The sequence below is a fragment of the Meriones unguiculatus genome, chromosome 15 (genome assembly GCF_030254825.1).
Source record: "Meriones unguiculatus strain TT.TT164.6M chromosome 15, Bangor_MerUng_6.1, whole genome shotgun sequence".
Classification (NCBI taxonomy): Eukaryota; Metazoa; Chordata; class Mammalia; order Rodentia; family Muridae; genus Meriones; species Meriones unguiculatus.
The window spans coordinates 46,935,321-46,961,469 of record NC_083362.1 but is presented as its reverse complement, the minus strand read 5'-3'; the positions used below and the strand labels follow the sequence as shown (position 1 = coordinate 46,961,469).

Genomic DNA, 26,149 nt, shown 5'->3' with positions numbered 1-26,149 from the left:
GCACTTGGAAAGCAGAGGCAGGGGGATCTCTATGAGTTTGAGGCCAGTTTGGTCTAAGTTCCAGGACAGTCAGGGCTACACAGAGAAATCTTGTCTTGAAAAACTAAATAAATAAATAAAAATAAACTAAAAGACAAGCTAAATACAAGTAGTTACAATTCCCTTACCATGATAACAATTTTAGTTCCTTCAGTCTTTGTTATGCACATAAATTCGTTATTTCTCATACTTGAATCAAATTTATTTCACTTGTATTAGTTCTTTGAAAATTTCGTATGGTCTATTTTGATCATATTCGCCCCTCACCTAATTCCTCTCAGATCTACACCTCCTTTCCTGTGCCCCCAATGCTATGTACTCTTTTGTATTTTTTAAAACCCCTCTTGTTAGTGTGCTCTTGGATGTGGGGGCTCCTGCGGGCAGGTGGTCCACCTACCAGGGGCTTAAGGAAAGCCTCTCAGCAGGTACTAGTTTCCAATCGCTCCTTAGCTCGGCGGGGCTTCCTGCTTCTCTGCCTTCTACGATGGGATTTGGTCTGATTTGATGGCAGAAGCCTTGTACGTGCTGTCATAATCTCTGTGTTCATATGTGGGACTTGCCTGTTGTGTCCTGAAAAACACGATTGCCTCGTACTCATCCGCTGCCTCTGACTCTTAATCTTCCCACCTTCTCTTGCGCAATGATCCTTGAGCCATGGGAGGAGGGAGGTGTGGCCAAGGACTGAACATTCCCCCAGTCTCCTTTTCTCTGCACCTGGACCAGTTTAGGGCTCTGCGCTGATCACCATACACTGCGAAAAGAGCCTTCTCCCGTGAAGGCTGGAGGATGTAGTAATTCGTGGGTATAACGGAATATTACATATTAGAAGTTGGATTAGCCTCTCTGCTAGGGCCTATGACCTGTCTGCGTGTTCTTGGTCCCAATATCAGCATCAGGTGTGAACTTCAACTTGTGGATCAGTTGTTTTTTTTTTTTTTTTAATCAGAAAGTGGGTAGTTACTCTTACAAGATTTTGCCAGTGGGCGTGTCTTGCCAGCTGCTTGTTACTGTAGCTCACAGGGCTTAGAGCTGGGTAGTATATTGGCAACTACTTCACTCCTCCTAATACCGAAAAGGAGAACAGATAGTCTGTCTGGGCTTTTGAGTGTCTATAGCACCCACATGCACGCACGCACACACGCATTATGCTTTTCATGACTCAGCACTTTAAACATTATACTTGAATTTAATCTCAGAAAAATTTTTAAGATGTAGAATAGTCTCAGATGATATTTTACATTTTCACCAAAAGCATTTAATTATGAATGGTCCTTTGGATGATAATAATTTTTTTTGTGTGTGCTTTCCTGTCATTTTTACTTTTCTACTGTGAATAAATAGGTCAAGTCCTTTGTCAAAATTTCCACTTTGAAGACTTGGAGGTTTTTCTTAGATTTTAAAATGAGTCCTTTTTAACTTAAGGGTATTAACCATTCAAAAGTCTGTAGTTTTCCTGGGTGACAGTGGTGGCACAAGCCTTTAATCCCAAAAGTGGGAGGTAGAGGCAGGCGGATCTCTGTGAGTTCCAGGCCAGCCTGGTCTACAGAATGAGTTCCAGGACAGCCAAGGGTACACAGAGAGACCTTGTCTCTAAAAACCAAAAAAAAAAAACCACAAAAATCTATAGGTTTATAGTTTTCTCTTTAATTAATGTAGTATATTCAGTCTGACACCTAAAATATTCAGTTTGCATATGATAAGTGAGTCATTTATTGCTGCATAACAAAATTGATTAAAACATTAGTGCGTGGAAACCACCATTTCCTCAGAATCCTGTGGGCTTGAGCAGGCTGCCACTCCCAGATGACTGACCCTTCCATGGGAAATGCTTAGGCTCTGTAGCCCTCTACTTTGACAGTCTCTTCTATTCTAAGTACCTTCTCCCTCACTTGCTTCCCTTTTCCTGCCCCTCCATGTAATGTCAGGAATTACCCTCACACTCCATGTGGCTGTCCTCTTTATAGTCTTTCAACAAGGCAGCTAAAGTTCTTATGTGGCGACCCAAGCATTCTAAAACACAAAAGCAGAAGCCACAGGACTTTATAAGGTTTAGGTTTAAACTTAGTCTGAATTCACTTCTACCGCATTCCAGACTAATGGAACCTTGGGAAGCATCGTCCCTGGGACTCTCTCAGACTATAAATTATCATAGATTAACTTCCCAGCAAGGAACATCCCCTTCACGTGTAAAATATTCCCCCTTCGCTTCCCAGATCCTCAGTCTCATGCTATTACTCTTAAAGAGACTCAGGCTTGAAATGTGGAATTTTACCTCATTATCTGGGACAGGTGACAGGAACCTCTAGTCTGGCTCTCGGTTTTCTGTCCACCACACACACTAGTCAGTCAGGAACAGAACTAGTATGTTCTGCAAGCTGGAAGACCCGTAGTGCCTCAAAGGATACACAGGCTAGCCAATAGATTAATAAATATCTCTCACATTCTCGATGGTGTCTTTGGGTCTTGTCTGTATGCTTTTAATGATTTTTTTTTTTAAAGTAAGAAGTGACTATTTTATATATTAAATATCTGTTTGCAGTGTCTTTCTGGAGGAAGTTGTTTAATTACCTCTATCCACTTCAAACTATCTCAGTTTGAGATGCTATGATTTATATAAAGTGTGGGTGTCTTAAGTAACAAATTATTTTTAATAGTCAAATATCACGCCTGCATGTTTTAATGCAGGATGAATTTCCTTGGACTGAGCATTCACTTGCTCTGGCAGAGTAGCCTGAAGAAGTGTTGGTGAAGTTTGTCTAGTAGACAGGGCATGAGCTGCCGCCTAAGATTCTCCAAACAATGTCTGCTAGGCGTCCGATGAGATCTTTTTGAGGCTTTAAATAATGTTAAAGCCTGTTGTCTCCGTTTTAAAATCATGTTTTGTTGGCAATGCTCCGGATTTGCTCTTTGCCCGTGGTGACTTAGTGACTGGAAGCAGAGGTGCAGAACTATTTTATTTTCCAACAGCAGCAAATTATAGTTCAGGATTGTTTTCTGTGGATGTCGCTTCAAGAAACAACAGTCCCTCTTGTAGTTCACTTTATTGGAAGCATTTTGTAACCCACAGCTAAAGGAAGTCGGCACTTTGAGCATGAAACCTGGAATTCTTAGGCAAATGGCCTTCTGTTGACCTTGTGCCTGGGTAAGCGATGTGGGCAGACTTCCTGTCGCTATGAAAAGTTTGTTGCAACTTTTAGTTTCCAGCAAAAATTACTTTCATAACTTTCCCATCTAACTATTTTCTTGGTGATCTTTCAATTTTTTTTTAACCAAGATGTATCCCCCCCAAACAAATTCCACATTTTAGGGGTTTTTGTTATATCAGCAATCCATCTCTTGGTACCTACTTCTAAATAGTTACTTAGCAACTGTCCCAAAACTTAATGTCTGGAACCATTTTTACTCTCCAGACTTGATTCATAGTCTATGCTTACCTAGGAAGTTCTGTTTCACTCAGTATCAGCTGAAGAAATGTCATCCTGGGGTTTGTCTCCGCCAACATGGCTCAGTCACTTGTCTGGTGCCTGATTGGAAATGGCTAGAAGACTGGCACCCGGAATGGCTGAGCCCCAAACGCTGTGTTGTCTCAGAGTCTCTCCCCCTCCACTAGCTTGTTTATGGCAGGAAAGGAAGACTTCTGTTAGAACAGCTTAAAGTTTTTACTAGAGGCAGCACATCCATATCCAGGACACGAGTATTAGTCACCCTTCCATGTGTCACACCTGCATACCCAGCCATTAAAAATGCTCTACAAAATGTGTCTGTATGAAAGCAATGCATATAACAATATTCTATAGCTTAATATTTGGAGTGTTACAAGTGCTTAGCAAGATTTGCACAGGTTATATGCCGTACCATGCTCTTCTGTCTGAGAGACTTGGGTGTTTGAGAACTCTAGTACTTTATGAAGGCTCTGGAACCAATCTCCCTCCTGTGGATACTCAGACGGAACAAACATTTGAGTTTAAATGTGCTGTATAAAGTGACTAGTCGTCCCTAAAGATAACAAGTCCTGAGCTTTGGATCCTGTGAATATTAATCTTATATGGCAAAGACTTTGCAGGTGTGATTGAGGATCTGAAGGTCTGAAATAATGGTGGGCCCTAAATGCCGTCATAACATCCTTCTAAGAAAGTCAGATGGGGCCTGACACCCAAAGAGCAGGTAATGTCAAGATGAAGCAGAGGGACTTGGAGACATCCTGCATCAAGTAAAGGAACACCGATGTTCACCAGAAGCTGGTTGACACAAGAATGAAGTCCCTACATCTGTCCTCCCCAGCTCCTATAGGAAGCATGGCCCTCCTTATCTTGCTCTCAACCTTGTAAGACTGATTTTTAATTTCTGACCTTCAGAATTGTGAGAAAATAAATTTGATTGTCTCAAGTCACCAAATGTGTGGTAATTTGTTATAGCAAGCACACCAAACAAGCACAGTACGTGTTAGTCATGTTTCTCATTGCTCTGACACACTACCTGAGGAAAGTGAAAGGGAAACTATATATTCGGCTTACAATTTGGAGGTCTAGAGCTGACCGGCTGCATTGCTTTGGGTCTGAGTCTCGTGTTGTTTATGAGTCTCATGTCGTTTACTGCTCATCTCATGGCAGCCAGGAAGCTAAGACAGGATGAGTTCAGATGACAAGATATATTCTTCGAAAGCATGCTCCAGAAACTGTCTTCAGTCAGACCTCAGTTCCTACCTATCACCTCAAAATAGTCCATTCAGCTAGGAATGGACTGACAGATCAATTCACTGGTTAGATAGTTCTCATGACATGATCACCTCTCAATGATTGACGCGACTAGCTGAAGACCACACCTTGAACATAAAAGCCATTTGGAAAACACTTCATATCCAACTCATACCAGCACTCCAGAAAAACACTCTCCAGCAACATGTGCTAGAATCGAACCTTTACTTCATCTCCTTCCTTCACTTCCTTCTTATACTTGGAACTTTTAGTCTGTGGTTTTTGGTATGACTGTGCTCATAGGTCACATCTTGGCTGTGTGGCAGATTCTAACTGTCTTCTAACAATGAGTCTACCAGATACCAATTTTCTTTGGTCAAAAACCAATCTAATTTTAAGGAGTTCTCTCCAATGCTAATGATTTTCTAAAAATATACTTCATGAGCCTTTGCGATGTTGGAACTTGCTGAACTTGGAGAGATTGGCCTTCCAAGATCATTAACCAGGATAAATGCTAGTGTTTCATCAGTTGTACCTATGGTGCAGATATTGATGAACCCCAAATTTTCACACATCAATAATTTCCTTTCTTGACCTTCACAATAGTGAAGCCATTAGTGAAGCTAATAGTGAAGAAAGATAGAGCTTCTTCTGTCCAATTGTCTCCTAGACATTGCCGCTTGAATCTTCTGTAAGCCAGAAGATTCTGTTTATTGATTATTCCTTGTCTTATTTTTTGGAAATTTTTTCTTTTAAAATTTTATTTTCTTGAGATTATGATTACATTATTTTGCCCTTACCCCTTCTCCCTCTGGAGAGTACCATATACCCCCTCCTTTCTCTTTTTAAAGCCATGTCCTATTTTTTTATTGTCATTACATGCAGATATGTATATACTTACAGATTCCTAAATGTGAACCTCAGTATAGTGTTACTTGTATGTCTTTAGGTCTGACCATTTGGTATTGACCAAGCAAGCAGTGTGCTCTTCCCTGGAAGAGACTTCCTCCCACTCAGCATTCCTCAGTTGTTTGTTTTAGAAAAAAATTTTTACGCTGCCTCACCTGCCCTGGGGTCATTGTTACTTCACTTCTGAAATTCTTAAGTATTTACGTGAGACTTAGTTTTATTATGGAAACTTTACATCCATCCTCATTTCCTTTTTACATGTCTCTTATGTGGTCTTTAGTTTTACTATGAATTTGCACATCAGCCTAAATTTCCTTCCCTCTCTATGTTTTTGAGCAAAATAAATAAATGTAAATAAATAATAAAGCCCTATTTTGGCTTCTTTTACTCCATTGTTACAAAACTCTGTAATGTCATTGTCATCATTTCCCCCTGTCCTCTGTGCTTCAATCTTATTTACCTTTCAAATGCTTCAGAAAACCAAGTCCACTTCCTACTTATGAATCTTGCAGTACTGCAATTTTTTGGGGGATGGGGGGCTGGCTGGTTGGCTTGGTGAAATGCTATGCCTCGTGTTGCCTTTAGACTTCACTGAATGTTAGTTTCTCTAGGGCCTTCAGATAAGGTTTCTCTATAACGATCCTAAAGCTTGTTTGGGGGACAGTATCTCAAATTTGGATCTTGTGCCAGTGTAATTTTTCTTATTATTATTACCTGGTCAACTGAAACCTACAGTGAACCCAAGAGATGCCAGTTCTTAAATTTGCATTTTGTCTACAGTGCCCAGTGCACGGAAATGCAGCTGACCTTTACACATGGTGAAGAAATGTGAGCCTGATTTTCATGTGGGGCTTTGTTGTTTTTAACCTACGAGTATGGCTTTCTCACAATGTTTTTTAAAGGATGGTTTTGTTACATATTTAATTTTTGGTTGACAGTGTTTGTTCCTGGCGCTGTTTCCACCCCATTGCCCTTTGGCCACCCTCTATTGTAGTGGGAGGTCAGTCTTGACCTTAATTGGTTTCTCAGACATTCAGTCATTTTTCTCACCAAAATTCTCTCCTTTTGTCTTCTGAGAATTTTCCAGCTTTACAAAAATTTGGGTGAAAAAAAAATGGTTCTGTGCTTATAGCATATAAGGTTTTCGTATGTGTAGAATAAGTAAACCAAGCTATTTAACATGGATGCCGTTATTTCACATGTATTTTTCCATTGTATCTGTTTACAGTATAGAACATAATCTTACGGGGCACATATAGAAAGTAAAAAGGTTATTATGTGAAGCACTTAACGTTTATATGATTCTCTCTTTTGTAACAAGAGTAGCTAAAATCTACTCAGCCTGACCTGTATATAAGCACATAGGCTTTTTATTTAATTTTATGTGTATGAATATTCTCCCTGTATGTATGTTTTGTGTCTTCGTATGTACTACATGCGTGCCTGGTACCTGCTGAGGCCAGGAGAGGGTGTCAGACTCCCTGGAACTGGGATTAGGGCAGTTGTGAGCCATCTTGTGTATTCTGGGTATTGAACCTTGTCCTTTGCAAGAGCAACAAGTGTTCTAAACCACTGAGTCATCTCTCCAGCCCCTGCAGTATGATTTTATTGTTTGCCTCTTGTGTTGTACTTTAGTTTTCTATCCATTCCAGTCTTTCACATCTACTTTGAATCCTCTACCTATATCTGCATTTTCCATTCCCCATACCACTCTTTTGTTCTCTAGCTCCGGAGATTAGAATTTTTATTTTTTAGATTTTACATTGAGCGAGATCATATGATACTTTTTGTACAGCTGGCTTAGACACACTTAAAACAATGTGTTTTAGGATGCTTCATTTTGTAGCAAGTGAAAAAAAATCTCATTCTTTTCACAGGGATGGGACAGACAGACAGATACACAGAGAGACAGAGAGAGACACACACACACAGAGAACACAGATCAAGTTGTTCGTTTGATAGAGCCTTGAAAACTATTTTCTAGGCAAAATATGTCATACTTGAACATCCAAAAATTTACAAAAGTTTACACATTTGGCATAAAGTTAGTACTCTTTAAATGTGTGTGTGATCATGTGCATAAGCTTATATAAGCTTGTGTGTGCATGTGCAGAGATCAGATGATAACCTCAGATGTCACTCAGGAACATCATCCACCTCATTGTAGGCCTAGAATTCACCAAAGAGGCTGGGCTGGCCGTAGGTGCTTTCTCAGCACACACCACTAAGCTCAGAATTTTTGGTTTATGTGTGTATATATATACATATATATATATATATATATATATATATATACATACATTTGTTTATTATAATTTATTGACTTTGTATCCCCACTGCAGCCCCCTCCCTCCTTTCTTCCCAGTCCCACCCTCCCTCCCTCTTCTCCCCCTATGCTCCTTCCTTAGTCCCCTGATAGAGGCGGCTCACTTGGCAGGGCTGTCTTAGAATTAGAAAATAGAACTAAGAAATCTGGTTGCACTTCACATAAACAATTTGTCTCATCCAGCATCTGAGACATACTTTTAAAATATCGTTTACCTGAAATTCAGTTTAATTGAGCTTCCCATGTTTCATCTGGCAACCCTATATCTAGATAATTTCTACTGTCCCAGGACTCTAGATTCTGTAGGTTCAAAGTTCTTAGTCCCCAAATGAAGGACATGTTCATCAGGAGACGAAAAGGAGATTCATCAAAGTATGAATTACGGCCACAGCTTAGGCAATTCTATTATGACAAAGTGCCAGCAGGCACGGGAAATAGCGACACCTTAGATGTCAGGGCAGCGAAGCTGATTAGCCAGGACAGACAAGGCTGCCTACACACAGCAGGATCATGGAGGAAAAAGGGAGACAGAGGAGATATGGTTTGATGTCTAGAAATCCATGCTCAATTTTGATAACAGACAAGCTACTGACCTTGTTCTAGGAGGATCAGATGAGTGTGAGGCAAAGGTTTACAAAATTAAAACAGCTAGCAAAGGAGAGCATCGACTGTGTCGACCTGAAACCAGCTGCAATTGCGGGAGCCATAGATAGTTACCTCCACTTACTTTCTCTTAGATTTTGCCCAAGAGGAGCTACCCATTGGAATCCTGGAAGCTCTGTTTTCAGAACAGAAACTCAAAATGGAATTCCAAAGCAGAAGAGATATACTTTTGTAGACATTACATCTTGCTATCTGCATCCGCCCTCAGGAATGCAGGACTTGTTCCCACGCAGCCTCTAGTAGAAAGCCTTCATCTTTCAGCCCTTTTTGGAAATTATTTCAGCTACAAAAAACTGCTTCATCCATGCATTTGTTCATCATCTTAGCCCCCGAAAATTACCAATCTGCATTGTTTCTAAAGATCTATCCTATCAGAATACTTAAACAAAGCTGTACAGATATTTAGCATTTTGTTTCTGGCTTTTACTTATCATTTTTATATGCAGATAATTTTTAATCTAGGTTTTGCATATGAGAGAAAACGTGTCATTGCACCTGTCTCATTGCACTCAGCACAAACAATTTCCAGTTCCATTCATTTTTTTGCAGATACCATGGGTTCACTTTTACTTTGTGAATGAATGAAGTTTCACTGTGCATATATGAACCACATTTTCTTTAAATCATTGTTGATGAGCATCTTGACTGGTTCCATTTTCTGAATTCTTTGAATAACAGAAATATACACAGATATGCAAGGCTTTTGTGGTATGCTTACAGAGTCTTTAGGTGTAGACCCAAGAGAGGTAATGCTCAGTCGAAAGGTCAGTCTGTTTTACAGTGTTTGGAGAAAACTCCATATTGTTTTCCATAGTTCAAGTCTGCATTCCTACAGTGGACTATAAACAGTCCTCTCCCCCAAATCCACTGCAGCATTTGTTTTTGTTTGTGGTTTCTTGACCTATTATTCTTACCAGAGTGAGGCTGAATCTTGAAGCAGTTTTGTTTTGTTTTGTGTGTGTGTGTGTGTGTGTGTGTGTGTGTGTGTTTAATTGTTTGTTGAGACAGGGTTTCTCTGTGTAACCTTGGCCGTTCTGGACTTGCTTTGTAGACCAGGCTAGCCTCAAACTCACAGAGATCCGCCTGCCTCTGCCTTCCTTAGTGCTGGAACTATAGGCTTTCACCACCTCATGCCACACTTTCTCGGAGTTTTGTGTTGTCCTGATGGAAAAAGTGAAGGGTGTATGCCACTTTTTCAAGTATTGGTCATTTGTGTTTTTCTTCTTTCCTTTTTTTCTTTTTTTAGAACTGTGTGTTTAGTTCACTTATTGATTAGGTGATTTAATTTAAAAAATTTTTAAATATAGTTTAGCTATTAATCTCCTGCCTAATGTGTAATTAGCAAAAATCATATGCAATCTCTTCCTCCTGGTTTTTCTTTTCCCTGCTGTGCTTTTCTGTTTCATGCAATCTCATTTATCAATCCTTGAGATAATTTCCCGAGTGATTGGAGTCCTTTTCAGAAAGTCCTTATCTATGCCCATGTCTTGAGGTATTTTTCTTCGGTTTTCTCTATATTTTCAACATTTCAGATCTTGCATTAAAGTCTTTCTTCCTTTTTGAGTTTATTTTATGTGAGGTGAGAGATAAGGACCAAATTCCTTTATTTCCATCATTCTCCCAGCACCATTTGTTGAAGAAGCTCTCTTGGACGTTCTAACACTTTTGTCAAAGATTAAGTGACTTTTGAGCTGGAGACACTCAGTGCTTAAGAACATGTGTTGCTTTTGCAGAGGACTTGGATTCAGTTCCCAGCACCCACATGGCAGCTCACAGCTGTCTGTACCTACAGGTCCAGGAATCTGAGCTCACCAACGAGGCATATATGCAGGCAAAAACACCCATAAAATATGTAATTTAAAAATATGTGACTATAGCTATGTGCATTTATTTCTAGGTCCTTTGTTCTATTCCGTTGGTCTTCATTTGCGTTTTTGTGCCAGCACCATGCTGGTTTTGTATGTAACATTTTGTGATACCTTTAGCCTTGGTCTTTTTGCTAAGGCTTGTGTTGGCTGTTCCCATTTTGTGCTTCATGAGTTTTAGTATCCCCCACCTTCTGTTACTAATGGTATTGAGATTTAGATGGAGGCTGTGTTGAATCTGATCAACATAGATCATTTTTACAGTATAGCCACTTTTACAGTATTAGTTTTACCAACCTATGAGCACCGACAGTCTTTCCATCTCCTTATTGTCTTCCTCAATTTCTTCTGTGTCTTAAAAGTTTTCATTGTAGAGGTCTTTCACCTTATTAGGCTTATTCTTAGATATTTTTAAGCTATTGTGAATGAGATTTGTTGATTTTGTATCCTGCTTTTTGGCTGAAAGTGGATAACAGTTCTAAAAGTTTGTGGACGACTCTTTCAAGGTTAGTGTCATGTCATCCACAGAAGGGATACTTTGTCGTCTTCCTTTCCTATCCATAACTATTTTACTTATTCTTACTTCTTTAGCTAGCACCACGAGCACTACGTTGGATAAAGGCAGAGTTACTGGGCACTGTTTTTCTCATCACAGATTTTACAAGTGATGCCCTCAGGTTTGCTCTGTTCAGTATAATGGTGTTTATGTCTGTCATGTGTAGCCTTTATTATGTTGATCTGTGTTCCTCCTATTCCCACTTTCTTTTTATGAATGGTGAGTCACTGCAGACATCACCGAGGAAATTTGAAAAATTTTAGAATCAAGTGAAAATAAAAGCACAACTTACCAAATCCCTTGGGATATAGCTTCTTTCTAAAGTCTAAAATTTCTTGTTTAGACGCTATTGTATTTGTATAGTTACATGGTTTTTCTTGCTTTTGGTGTCTGCTGTTATTGTATTGTGCTATGATAAGATACAAGAAACTGTTTCAGTCCATTTGTATTTGATTTGTAGCCTAGAACATAGTATATTTTAGAGAAAGTTCCATGGGGTTCTGAGCAAAATGTGTATTTTATATCTGTTCATTAGAATATTTTGTATATATTTATTAAGTCTATTTGATCTGTCATTAGTATAACTCTGTTTCTTTGTTGATTTTTAGTTTTCAACCCTATATAAAGATGAGAATTGGGAACTGAAATCGCCTTTACTGTGTCAAGAACCAAATGACCTTTGTGTCCACTATTGTTTCTATGAAAGTGAGAGCCGCAGAATTTGGTGCATAATTACAAGTATTATAACTTTCTGAGAGTTATTGCTTTTGTTACTAAATAGTTGTCTTCATTATCTCTTCTAGTTTTGAAATCTACTTTATTGGATATTAGTAAAGGTTCACCAGCTTGTTTTCAGAAGTAACCTTTTTATATTAAAATAGATTTTTTCATACAATTTATTCCAATCACAGTTTCTGATTCTTTATCTCTAGATCCTCCTAACCCATTTAACTCCACACTTTCTCTCTCTCTCTTTCTCTCTTTTTAGAAATAGAACTAAACAGGAAAAAAACAAAAGAACACATACATGCAGAAACATGTCCACACAGAAAACCCGTTAAAAACACAAAACCAGACAGCATAATATATAAGCAAAAGACCAGTAAGATTTTAAAAATGCCCAGACATTACAAGAAAAAAAAATCTCCCCAAAAATAATTGAGCCCATTTTGAGTTGGCCGTCTACTGCTGGCATGGAGTGTGCCCTTGAGTGTGGTTTGAATACCCGGCGAGACTCCATTAGAAAAACCCTAGTAATCCCAACAGTTGTCGATTGGAGATTCTTTTTTTCTTGTTTCGGGACGGGGGATCGTGTTTGCTTCCCTCTCTCAGTGCTGTGACCACATCCAGCTTGGACCTGTGCAGACTCTGAGCATGCTGACCCACCTCTGTAAGTGAACATGTCTGTCAGTCCTGCTGCTGTGTCTGGAAGGCATTGTTTTTTGGCTGGTTTTTTTTTTTTTTTTTTTTGGTTTTTTTGTTTGTTTGTTTGGGTTTTTTTTTTTTTGTTTGTTTTGTTTTTTTTGCCTCTTCCATCCCCGCCAGTTCTAACAATTTTTCTGCCTGCTCTTCAGCAAAGTTTCCTGAGCCTTGAGGGGAGAGGCTTGATGGAGACATCCCTTTTAGGGCTTAGTGTTCCAAGGTCTCTCACTCACTGCATATTGTCTGGCTGTGGGTCTCTATAGTTATTCCCAGCTGCTGTAGAAGGAAGCTTTTCTGATGATGGCTGAGCAAGGCACAGATATATATGATATATATAGCGAAATGTCCTTAGGAGTCATTTTATGGCTATGTTCCTTTTGCAGAACAGTTGTGTTGGCTTTTCCCCTAGGTCCAGGACCTACCTAATCGCAGGTTCCTGGACACCTGAGCAGTGTGAGGCATGGGTTCCATCTCATGGAGTTGGCTTTGAATCCAATTGGATGGTGACTGGTTACTCCCACACAGCTTGCGCCACTGTGCAGCAGTGTGTTATGTAGGCAGGTCACCATGGAAACCAAAGGGCTTCTAGCTGGGTTGGCGTTTAACTTTCTCCTCTGGTAGCATTCAGAGCAGTGTGAACACTATTCAGTAAGAGTGAAGGCGCTAGGTAGACATGAGCTTGACTTCTCCATGTTCAATGAGATATGTAGGTGTTGTCTTTAGCAATAGAGTTTGTGAAGAGCTACCAATAGTCTTGGCATTATCCTGAGTTGTCTGGGTCTTCATGGGACCCTTTGGCCAACAACTGGATCAGATGTAACCCATCCCTGGCACTGGAGGCTTTATTTGGTGGTGAGAGATTTCTAGTTGTGTCTCTCCCTCCCCTGTTATTTGGTGATCCCATTTAAGTTTCTTTCATTTACACATATATATATTGAGAAGCATCGACTGTAGTGGGTTCCTATGTGGCCCCTCAGATGGCTCTTAGTTTTAGCTATCCGTCCCCTTAGCCTCTCTTTCTGGCCCTTCTCTGTATAATCCTCCCACTCGAGTCTCCACTCCACCCCATCCCTTCATAACTATATATTCTATTTCACTTTCTTTAGAAATTCTCCCCTCTTTCCTACTCCTTTCCTCTATACTTAACCTCTTTGATTATATGTATTGTGATATGTCTATCACAGGCTTAAAAAGATGATATTCACATGTAAATGAATATTTGTCTTCACTTGGTATGATTTTTTTTCTAACCTTATTCATTTACCTGAGAATTTCATGATTACATTTTTCACCAGCTGAGTAACAGTCTGTTGTGTAAATGGGCCACATCTTCATTTCCCATTCATCTTTTGACAGACATCTAGGCTGTCTCCAATTTCTGGCAATTATGAGCAATGATCTCTGTTGTCGAGTGTAGAGTATTTTGAGTATACATTCAAGAATGGTATAGTTGGATATTAACATAAATCTATTTCCAGCTTCCCGAGGAAGGGCCACACTGATTTTCATAGTGACTGTGCAAGTTTGTCCTTCAACCAGCAATGGGGGAGTGTTCTGCTTCCTCCACATCCTCACTACCATGAGCTGTCATTTGTTTTGTTGGCCTTGGCCATTCTGACTGGTGTAAGACAAAACCTCAAAGTGGTTTTGATTTTCATTTCTGTGATGTTTAAGGATGCTAAACATTTTTCTAAGTGTTACTCATAAATTTGCATCTCATCTTTTGAGAACTGTTTCTATCTGTACCCCATTTTAAATTAGATTACATGTTTCCTTGATAGTCAGGAGTTTTTTTTAATTCTTTACGTATTTCAGGTATTACTCTTTATCAGCTGTGTGACTGGTACAGATTCTTCCCCGTTCAATAGACTGCTGCTTTGTCTGAATGGAATACAGACTCGTTTCAGTTTTCGGGGGTCCCACTTGCTGCTTTTGGTGCCTGTGCTATTGGTGTTCTGTTCTGAAAGTCTGTACCAATGAATTCAAAACTGCTCCCCACTTTTCTCAATGAGATTTAGCTTGTCTGTCCTTATGCTGAACTTTGATCAATTTGGAGTTGAGTTTTTTCAGAGGATGATAAATATGGATCTATTTGTATTTTTCTACATGTAGCCATCCAGTTCGACCAGCAGCACTTGCTGAAGATGCTGTCTTCTTCTTCAGTGTGTATTTCCAGCTTCTTTCTCAAATAGCAGATGTCCATGGCTATGTGAACTTATGTCTGGGACTTCAATCTAATTCCACTTGTTAATGGAATTGTTTGATGCCAATACCATGCTGTGTATAAGTTGTTAATATGAGCTCTTATCAATTTTTATATAGGCACTTAGCGTTATGAACTTGCCTCCTAGACCAACTTTCATTGTGTTCACAGGTTTATTATGTTGGGTTTTCATTTTCATTCAATTTTAAATATTTTTTTCTTCTTAAGAAGAAACTTTTTAAGAAGTTTTTCTTAATTTCTGGCTTGACTCGTTATTCATTCTCTACTGAATTGTTCAGTTTCCATAAATTTAAAAAGCTGCTACTGTTGATATTGTGGATCGGTAGGATTAACATAGTACAAATGGCCATCCTGCCAAAAGCCATTTACAGATTCATTGCAAAGTAGCTGGATACAAAATTAACTCAAAAAAAAAAAAAAAAAAAAGTAGCCCTCCTGTATACAAAAGACAAATGAGCTGAGAAAGAAATTAGGAAAACAACACCCTTCACAATAGTCACAAAAGACATAAAGTATCTTGATACAACTCTAATCAAGCAAGTGAAAGATCTGTTTGAAAAAACTTCAAGTCTCTGAAGAAAGAAATAGAAGAAGGTATCAGAAGATGGAAAGATCCCTCATACTCATGGATTGGTAGGATTAACATATTGAAAATGGCCATCCTGACAAAAGCAATCTACAGATTCAATGCAATTCCTATCAAATCACCAAAACAATTCTTTAAAGACCTTGAAAGAAAAATTATCAACTTCACATGGAATAACAGGAAACCCAGAATCCCTAAAACTATCCTCTAAATAAAAGATCTCCTGGAGGTATCTCCATCCCTGATCTCAAGCTGTACTATGGAGGAAAAGTAATAAAAACTGCATGGTACTGGCATAGAAACAGAATGGTGGATCAATGGAACCAAACAGAGGACCCAGAAATAAACCCACACACTTATGGACACCTGATTTTTGACAAAGATGCCAAAACCATACAATGGAAAAAAGATAGCATCCTCAACAAATGGTGCTGGTCTAACTGAATATCTACATGTAGAAAAATGCAAAAAGATCTATACTTATCACCTTGCATAAAACTGAAGTCCAAATGGATCAAAGACCTCAACATAAAACCAGATACACTAAATCTGCTAGAAGAAAAAGTGGGGAAGAGCCTTGAACTCATTGGCACAGGAGACAACTTCTTGAATAGAACACTAATGATAGCCACTTCTTTTACCTTGTCTTCAATGCCTGAGATTTTCTCTTCCATGTCTTGTACTATTGTTGAGATTTACCTGTGAGGTTTTTATTTGAGTTCCCCAACTTTTCATCCAGTTTTTAATCTCAGTTTTGGGTTTCTTTTTTTTTTTTTTTTTTTTTTTTTTTTTTTTTTTTTGTGTGTGTGTGTGTGTGTGTGTGTGTGTGTGTGTGATTCTATTTCTATTTTCATGCCTTGAACTCTTTCATCATTTCATTCCACTGTTTGCATTTTTACAGATTTCATTAAGGGGTTTACACATATCCTCTTTTAAAGTCTTTGAACATATTCAAAATAGTTATTTTAAAGTCCTTGTTTTGTGCTTCAGCTATATTGCATTTCTCAGGGTCTACTGAAATGGGGTTGCTGGATTCTGGTAAAGAAAGACATGTCTTGACTGATAATGGGTGTTTTTGTGCTGGTGTCAAGGCATTTGGGATTAGGATCATTGTGATCTTAGGTTTTTTTTTATCTGACCTTGTCTTTGCTGTGTGGGTGTTCCAGTCCTTGTTTCTGTTGCCTTCTCTAGATCTTAGGGAAATGTGGAGACTGTGTGTTGCCTGGTGGGGAGCGCTTCTGCAGGTCAATGGTGACAGAGAGTAACAGAGCTGGCTAGCAGGAAAGCTGGGAGCGGCTTCAGGAAAGATTTAAGGAGATTCTGTTCATATCTAGAAGTGGGGTCCACAGGAGTTTGGAGGTGTGGTGGTAAGAGGGGATCCTGCAAGTAAGGCAAAGAGTTATCTGGAGAAACAGGGAGGAAAGGGCTAGGGGATCCTGGGTCTGTAACAAGAGTCTTCAGTGAGTGAAGCTGAGGTGGGAGGAAGGGCACATGTAAGCAGGTTGTTTATTGGGTTGTTTATTGGAGAGATTGAAGTTGAGGACAGGAAAGACAGTATAATCCGCTTACGTGAGGCCCTCCTGGGTGTGGCCAGTGGAAGTCTCTGGTAGACAGTGTTTTTAGGTGTGAGGTGGGGTTCACACAAAGGAAGGGTGATAGATTAGGAGGGGGTGCTGAGAGGAGGGAAGGTAGGACCACCACAAGGGTAGGCTGAGTCTGCAGGGAATGGAGGCAGATGTTCTCGGGCTGGGACGAGACTGCAGAAATTGCAGTGCAGGACAGAAAGAAGAGTGAAGACAGCCTACCTGCTTCCCAGGCTGGCGTGGCCACTGGGTTCCCAGGTAAAGAATGTGTGCAGCTGATACAAAGATGGGCGCTGGGGAGCTGATTCCACGGCAAGGTGGGGTGAGCCCCCAGGGAATCAAGGCAGAGCCGAGGGACAAGCCCTTTAAAAGTGGTCTGCTACTGGGCTAGGCATGAGAAAAGGGAATTACAATGGAGGACCAGAGGGAGCCACTTCTATTGATTCATAATCTGTATCTTTACTGATGAGGTGTGTCCCTTGGACACAAGAGATAGTTGAATCTAAGTTTTTACCTCATCAGCCAGCCTGAGACTCTTTACTGGTGACTTTAAGTTTGCATAGATGGTCATCATTGTGAGATGTTTCTTAATGTCTGTCATTTTGTGGGCTGTTTTGTTTTGTTGGGATTATGTGTTCTTTGCTTTCTCCAGGTCACTCTGTTGGACGTGATGGATTCTTTCTAGCTCTGCTTTATTTCCCTGGTGAAGCTTGTTCTTTCCTGTGCAGGATTCTTCCCCCGGCACGAGTGGTGCTCCTTCTGAGGTATCAGCTCCACAGCCAGCTATTGCACTTGTTTTGAAATGACAATATATCTCCATTAGTTTTTGTTTTGTTTTGCATTTGGTCACCTTGGGTCTTTTATTGAAATAATGGAAAGCTGAGAAACATAATCTTACAGAAACCACAGTTTTATGTGAAAATCCTTACATGGAAGCATAATACACTGGTGAGAACATTTAGAATCAGGAGAACAAGTATGAGATGGATATTTTAGGTTTTTGGTTTTGTTTTCTTTTGTTTTTAAGAGATAGCTTTGCTAGATAGAGTACTCTTAGTTGGCCAGCCTGGTCTACAAAGTAAGTCCAGGACAACCAAGAGTACACAGAGAAACCTTGTCTTGAAAAATAAAAAAAAAAAAAAAAAAAGAAAGAAAGAAAGAAAGAAAGAAAGAAAGAAAGAAAGAAAGAAAGAAAGAAAGAAAGAAAGACATCATGCTATGTGTTCCAGCTTTTAAGGTTGCTGATAAGATACAATATTGCTATGTTGTTTGCCTCTACAGCTGCATTGTTGTTTTTCCCTTTCAGTTTTTAATATTATTTCCTCGCTTTGTATAGTTTACATTTTCACTATAAGATATTATGGAAAGGTTCTTCTCAGTCATGTCTACTGACTTATTAAATGGATCTTGTGTTTGGATGTATATTTCTGTCTTGGATTCTTGGATTTTTAAAATTTTCTGTTATGATTTCATTAACACCTAGGTTTTATTTTGTTTTGTTTTATCCTTTGCTTATCCTGTAGATTTTTACCTTTGCACTCTTAGTTGGATTCCGGGATTGTTGGACATTTTGGTTGGTTTCATGGCTTTTCCCTTTTTGATATCTGAATGTAACATTCACCTACCTTGCCCTTTGTCCCTGACATTCTTCTCCTTGGTTAATGCTCTCCACTGTATTTTCAGTCGTTGAGTTTTTCATCTCCATCATTTTATTTCCCTCCAAAGTCTCAGTTTACTTGCTGAGTTCTTTCATGTTGCTGATTTTTTTCATGCATGTTACTGATTTTCTCACCCACTCTATTTACTTTTCCCTCTATATTGCGGACTTTGCTCTCCAAGTACTGAGCTGAATCATCTGCTTGTCTGTGTCTGCTTTTAGAAAGATAATTGATCTTTTTTTTTTTTTTTTTTTTTTACCAGCAAATTTTGAAATCTTCACCTGAAATTTACATCTTTAAGTATTTCTTTTAGTTCAGTAGTTGTTGAGTTTTGACCTTTTGGGACTATTATGCTGACGTCTTTTTCATTTATTATGTGTGTTTCTGTGTTACAATTTGTCTATCTGTAGTTTAGATATCTCTTCTGGTTTTATTATTTAGGCATCTTTTTATTGAGCAGCCTACCCATGTAGAGTCCAGAGATTCAGCTTAGCCCCAACCAACAAGCATCTGTGTAATTGGCAATCTGTTCATTTGCATTACTGTGACTCAGGGAGGAGAAAATGAATAGACTCAACAGCAATAACAGCAAACCATTCAAGATCTAGAAATGCACTTAAAATTGATGAAATCCCTTCGTAAAGCACCAACAAGCATAGAACTGAAAATGGCAAAATGCTGGCATGATGATGCATGCCTTTAATCCCAGCACTCAGGAGGCAGAGGCGAGCCATCTCTGAGATTTCGAGGCCAGCCTGGTCTACAAAGCACTCCAGGACAGCCAGAGATACACAGAGAAACCCTGTCTCAGAAAGAAAAAGAAAGAAAGAAAAGAAAGAAAGAAAGAAAGAAAGAAAGAAAGAGAAGGAAGAAAGAAAGAAAGAAAAAAAGAAAGAAAGAAAGAAAAAGAAAGGAAGGAAGAAAGAAAAAGAAAAGAAAGAAAGAAAGAAAGAAAGAAAGAAAGAAAGAAAGAAAGAAAGAAAGGAAAATGGCAAACTACTATAGATGATGTTGTCAAGTTCAAAATTACGGTAAGTATATAAACTGTATATAAATAAGATAAAAGAAGGAGAGAGGACAAAAAGCAAAATGAAAGAAAAGGAGAAAGATGGAGAATTATATGGAACAAAGAACAAAGGATTTAAGATTTTTTAAAAAATATTTTCCAATAATGCATTCAGAAGCAAAATTAGGTGAATATAATACAGGAATTAATACAAAAATATCAGGGTGTTAAAGAATCAGTAAGATAAAACAAAAATAATATTAAATGTAGAGGGGGGGAGAAACATGAGGCAAAAAACAAAAAACAAACAAACCAAAAACCCTGCGAGTAAAATATAGCTAAGAAGGCAGCAGAAGAAGAAAAGTGGGAGGGATCAAAAGTGTCAGGAAAGGGCTAGGAATGGTAGTGCAACCTTTAATGCCAGCACTGGGGGCAAAGGCAGGCGGATCTCTCTGAGTTCAAGGCCAGCCTGGGCTACATAGTAAGTAGCAGGCCAGCCAATGCTATATAGTTAGACCTGTTTCAAAACAATAACAACAAAAACAAGACAAAACAAAACCCCACAAATAACAAAAAATATCAGAGAAAAAAAAAGATATGTTATTAGAATGGTTTTCTGTGATCTCAAAATTTGGAGATTGCCTATCACACAGATGCTGCTTGGCTGGGTCTCAGCTGCACTTCTGGACTACTGACATGGTTTTTTTCTATAGTTTATGCCTTTGCTGAGTATGTGCTGGCTAAGTATCTGATGTTCACCACAACTGTCTTCACCGTGACAGATTTCCTTTGTGTATTGGGGGCCTCTGCAGACACACGTAGTTTTGCTGTCTGTGGGCTAGGCAGACTCTCTGACCCTCCCAAGACTCTCCAGATAATAATTCCTGGGGTGGCTAATGCTTTAACTGGCAAATGTCTCCCACGTGCACTGGGAGTCCGGGAAGCAGCCACAGCATGAGATTAGTAAAGGCCGAGGCTGTCTTACGGTCAAGACTGTAGTATCAGTACTTGCCTTGTGGACGCAGCTGTGGACATCAAGTACGTGCCTGGAACCTCAGACCTTGGGCTCTACAGCCGTGAATAGCAGGTAAGCTGGTGCAGAGTTATCCCACCACGGGCCTCTGGCTCCAAACTGTCAAAACCAGAGTTATCTGCATCCTTGGTTGATAATATCTCTCCTAGCCAGAGAGGGAGGGGCTATATTTCCCTATGCACTTCTCTGTCTGAGCTAAGCCTCCTGCAGTCTAAAGCCTTTGACTCGGAACCCTCCCACTCTCCACAACTTGCATTGTTTCCCTGAGCTTTAATCAGCCCAAGGCTAAGAACAAGCCAAATTAAGGCTCCTTGATTTGTGACTGTTCCCTGATGTCAGGTCCTCAGGTTAATTCCGATTTTAGCAGGACACTCTGTCTCTCTCTGGGTGTTTGGCCACTCTCTTCCAGAACAGGTAGAATGACAACATGGGATTTCTTTCCGCTGCTGACTTGTCCATTGGAGAGATCACTCTCACCAAACTCAGAACTGAGTTTCACTTATTGAAGTTTCTTCATTTCTAGTATTTCTGTTTTGACTTTGTTTTCCATCTCAGAATTTAAATTTCTTTGCTTAACTTTTTTCCAGGTTGTTAAATTTCTGTCTTGCTGACTTCTGTATCCAGGTCCTGAATGGACTTCCTTACTTCATTCATCTGTTTTCATCTTCTTTGAAGTAATTAGTCATTTAAAAAAAATAGATTTTTAAAAATTATTTGTTCAGTGTTTCAACAACTATTATTGGTTGCAGTTATTGAAGAATTATGAGCTTGCTTTTCAAAACATTTTCTTTTTGTGCATTTTTCTTCATTGTTTGTGCATCTGTGGCAATGTATATGTCATTTTCCTTTGCCCTTTTGTTGTTGTTGTTTGTACTATATTTTCTTAGTGGCAGTCTTCTCTTGCACGGACGCTTCCTGTCCCATGTAGAAGAGAGGAAGCAGTCAGCCATAATGAGAACAAAGAAATGCAGTAAAATAGGTACTGGGTACTTTACTTACAACCTCCCAGAGGTGTGCATATAAACAAACAAGGACACTCATATGGTAAGCCAGGATTTTAAAGATTATTAAAGTTGACAGTATTCATAGCTAGGAAATAAAAAGAGAATGAAGACGGGGGAGATGGCTGAGTAATTAAGAATACTTCTAGAAGACCCGGGGTTCAATTCCCAGCACTGACACTTAACAGCTCACAACATTCTACAACTCAAGTTTCGGGAAATGTAATGCCCTCTTCTGGCCTCTGTGGGAACTGCCCGAACATGATGCACAGAAACATGCAGGGACAACATGCATAGCTTTATTTATTTATTTATTTTACATTTCAAGTAGAATGAGGTGGGGAAAAAGAAAAAGGCAAAGCAAAATGTGAACGAGAGGAAAAGCATATGTAATAAAGGCCTAAGAAATAGCAAGAGAGAACTCAATAAAACCAATTTAAGCTAGCAAAAAATTAAAAATATAAAAATAAGAATGTTGTGGGTTATTATTATTTACTATTGATATATTTTTTAGTTAAGCAGCAGTTATTCCCAAACCTGTTATATATCCAAATCACCACACATAGACTAGGATTATTTTAATTAACCTAGAGAACAATTTGGGCAATAGTTACTCCATCCTAACCCTCCAAGCCTGCATAGTTTCCTACCAATCATATTTTCTCCCACATTATACTTGCTTTTAGTCTTAAGTCCGGTTCATCCCTCCTCATGGTTCCAAGTCCTGTCCTGCCGATTTCTGCTCCTCCTTCTCCTACTTGCTTCCATCCCCTCCCCTCCAGACCATGATATGTCCTACCCTATTCTCCCCATTTCTCCGTACTGGCTGGTTGTTTTATTGACAACACAGAGAACAAATGGTGGAATGTTAACACAAACTTGAGACAAGTGATGCTTAGAGTAAGCATCACAATGCAATGTCTGGATTGAAACCAGATAGAGGGGGTAGAGAAATCAGCATTTGAATGAACAAGGGTAAAGTATATACATTCTACAAGAATATTATACCAACATTTCCCCCTTTAAGTCCAAAAAAGGCTTCTTTTCTTTCAATACAATAAAAATTATAAAATTATGAAAACTATTAGGTAAAATTTACATGTGCAATGTCCAGTTCATGTGTATTTAGCAACTTAAGAGAAAGTATTTTTTATGTATCCTATCTTAACAACTTTAGAGTTCTATACCTAAATTAACTTTTATCCTTATTGATATTACCTATATGAAAACATTTTCTTAAATTTTTTTTTTTTTTTTTTTTTACCATGCCACGAGGTGTTTTATTTTCATCAATCATACAAATAATTTTCTATAGTATCCCAGGGCAAACCGGTGAAATTTGGCAGTCCGATTAGTGGGGGGGTCCTGCTGCGGAGACCCGCGGGCCGGTGGCATCGGCGCGGAGTGCCCGGGTTCACAGTGCAGCTTGTGGCTCGCGTCCATCTTGCAGGTGGCTCTTTCTCCACATCGTGAGGGGATCTCGGAGATGACGGGGTGGGGTAGGGGAAATCTTCCTAGGCTCTTAGGAAATTTCGCTCCTCTTTTCCTGTTCGATGGTCTCTTTGGTCGGCAGGGTGTTCTTCTCCTGCGTCTCAGTTTTCTTCAGCTTGGCCTTATCAAAGCTGGCGATTTCCCCCATGTCCGGCTTGTCTGCCATTTTCCTACAACCCGTAGAGTCTCGTTCCGAGCTCGCGCTCCAGGTGCTCCCACTCGCGTCGCTGCAGCAAGAGACCATTTTCTTAAATTTTAAGCAAGCTTAATTGTGGAACAGTAACTATTTGGTCTTCAACTCCATCAGAGACTTGAGAAGGAATACAATTAGTTATTAGAGTAAATAGGAAGTTCATGTTAGCTGCTTCCAAAAACCAAAAACTTAAGAGACAGTTTGCTACCCGAACAGTCACCCAAAACTCTCTATAACGTTGGAGCATCATCTTCAGTCTTCTGACTCAGAACATTTGACAGACATAAATGTGAAGCAGGAACTATTTAGGATTTGCTTACCCTGTCTTGGCAGAGTTTGGCATTCAATTGTCCTTCATTTGACCTTGCCCTTTTTTTGGGGGTGCAGAATTCTGTCTGTCATGAAACAAGGGCATTTTTTTGACCAGGTGGCTCCTTTGCCACATTTGAAGCCATCTCCATATGGAGGTTCTTTGATGCTCATTATCTTCTTTGAGGTAGGTGGGGTGTTGCCAGGGGATGAACTACCTCATTGTCAAAGAATCTTTAAAATAATAAAGACATTTAAAAAATATTTTATTTATTATGTATACAGTGTTCTATCTGCATGTACATCCACATGCCAGAAGAGGGCACCAGATCTCTTTATGGTTGTGAGCTACCATGTGGTTGCTGGGAGTTGAACTCAGGACCTCTGGAAGAGCAGCCAGTGCTCTTAACCTCTGAGCCATCTCTCCAGCCCATAAGAAAGACAATTTTAAATGTCATATTCTGTAGGGTCTCTGAAGTTTCTGAAGACTGACCTATCTTTATGTAATTGACCTGTCTACAAAATCATATCTATCTGTTAAATCTAGGATGAATACTTCTATGATAAATTAGACTAGTGTCTGACATGACTATGAGTTTAACTAACAATTAACTATTACCTGATACCCTAAACAGTTTGTAATAGCAGTTTAAAAATATTGGAAGTAACCTTGAATTTGTACCAATATAGTAAAATTTACCAATATATTAAAAATACTTATTTTTTGCATCAATATTCAAAATCCTATACCAGGGTTAAAATTAACCTTATTTGAGAATAACAAATAAAACTGTAAGTTGAGTAGATTCAATAATCTAGATTTTGTCTTATTATTCCTATAAGATATCCCTGTATTCTCCTTTCTTTCTTTTTAACCCCTTTTCTCCTTATCTAAGAAAGATTGAGAAGAGAAAAAGGAAAAGAGAGAAATCATTGAGTCTAACTTTGTTTTCTCTCTGAATAAGACCATTAATAATTTATAACCATCTCCAATGACAATGAACATTCATTGCTACAGAAAACAACCAAAAACTACCCAACCCCCTTTAAAGGAAACTGGACATTATTCTCATGAATTTCTTCTAGCTGACATTTTGGACATGCAGAAATCCTGTTAGGGAGCCCAAAGGAAATTGGGAAAAATGGTTAATTAAGCAAGCATTAACATTTGTGGTCCAGTCTTTGAATGTTGAGAAATTTTAGGCTTAAGAGAAGTCCTGTTTGAAACATTCTAAAATGCTGGACCAATTGAAATTAGTCGCTTTCTTCAAAGCTCTCTTGGAGCAGGCTTTGATGAGAAACAGCAATTGAAGCAGTTGAGGCAAGAACAAGGAGAATGCTGGAACATGCAAAATGCTGGAACAGATATGTTAATGTCTCAGCATGCTGGAAGGACGATTTTTGTCAGTTTTGATCCAGCGTCTCTAGTGTCCAGTCCTTTTGTTCTGCAAACATATAATTTCTCATATGCATTATACAGTTTTAAAATTATAAATGTATGAGATGTTCAGAATGAAACTAAACTGTAAACCAATTTGATCTATGCCAATTAAAAGAATGGCATAAAAATTTTTGAGGCTATGATAGCCAAGGATTTATTGGCCATGTATTGTTGGAGTTCTGGCTAGAGACACTTTTTATGTCTCAGTCAGTTTTAGAGCTGTTCCCATGTAAGGAGATCAGCAACATAAGTTACCATTATTATTGAACATACAATCATTATCATGTTGAAATCAAAACAAGTTTGTATAGATCAAAATATCTTTTTGGGCTCTTTGGCGCCTGTTGTATTAGGCCAAGCTGCTACCTATCTCTGAAGAGAAGGCCTCCCATTAGAGGAACAAGCTGGTTGCCTTGAGCAATAGAAAAGGCATGTTTTAAGTAAACTTTGTATAATCCCCTTTTAAATTTAGAGTTTAAGCATACCCTAAGCATCTTCTACCCGTTTGGAGGTTTAGGCCTATGTTTTTATATTTGTTGTAGCTATTTTTGTCTTATCCCCTTTTTTATACAGAATGGGCAGTTATGCTTTTATAGCCAAACTTTATGTAAACTCTCTTTTACCTTTAACATTTAAACATATCATAGACATCTTGTACCTGGGTTTTTACATTTGTTTTGGCTATCTTTGGCTTGCCCTTTTTTAAAATATGGGATGGACAGTTCATCCTTTTTAAGGTAAGAATTATAATTTTTTAGTTTTTAGAACTTAACTAGGCTGGCATGTACTTTGCCACCTGTAAGCCTCCTGTGTCTTTTTTGCCTCAAGCATGACCAACATTTGTCCCCCATGAAAACGTCTCATATTCGAAAGGATAAGCCAGTTTCCAGAGCAATATGGCACCTTAATTTAGTTAGCATTTAAAAGTTTTTTACATGGGAGGCATACAGTTTGCATGTTTGTCTCCTGGCCTAATTTTGAGCCCTTACATTGACCAACAGAACATATTTCTTAAGCCAAAATACCCTTTTGTACCAGTTCTGTGGAAGTACCAGTTTTGGGGATTGGCTGGCCTTTTTAGAGCAGTGTGATATTATCTCTCATACATAAACCTAAAATTGATGTGAATTCAACCTTTAGATCAGTAAGG

The 26,149-nt window shown here is 38.9% G+C and overlaps 2 protein-coding genes across 2 annotated transcripts in view; one reads left to right on the top strand and one right to left on the bottom strand.

Moving 5' to 3' along the window:
* Nucleotides 1-26,149, top strand: part of C2cd6 (C2 calcium dependent domain containing 6) — an 85,814-nt gene that overhangs the window by 33,206 nt on the left and 26,459 nt on the right. Inside the window, exons 14-16 of the mRNA XM_060367837.1 lie at nucleotides 391-464; nucleotides 22,881-23,034; nucleotides 23,139-23,265. Coding sequence (XP_060223820.1) covers nucleotides 391-464; nucleotides 22,881-23,034; nucleotides 23,139-23,265 — 355 coding nt within the window. The remainder of the gene's footprint in view (nucleotides 1-390; nucleotides 465-22,880; nucleotides 23,035-23,138; nucleotides 23,266-26,149) is intronic.
* LOC110557659 (thymosin beta-10) lies at nucleotides 22,832-23,314 on the bottom strand. Its single transcript, XM_060368406.1, has one exon. It carries the CDS (start codon nucleotides 23,298-23,300, stop codon nucleotides 23,088-23,090), a length of 213 nt encoding a protein of 70 aa, XP_060224389.1. The 5' UTR covers nucleotides 23,301-23,314; the 3' UTR covers nucleotides 22,832-23,087.

What these genes read in the sequence shown, in the direction of transcription:
- LOC110557659 (XM_060368406.1), bottom strand. Translation starts at nt 23,300, where the DNA reads ATGGTCTCTTGCTGCAGCGACGCGAGTGGGAGCACCTGGAGCGCGAGC.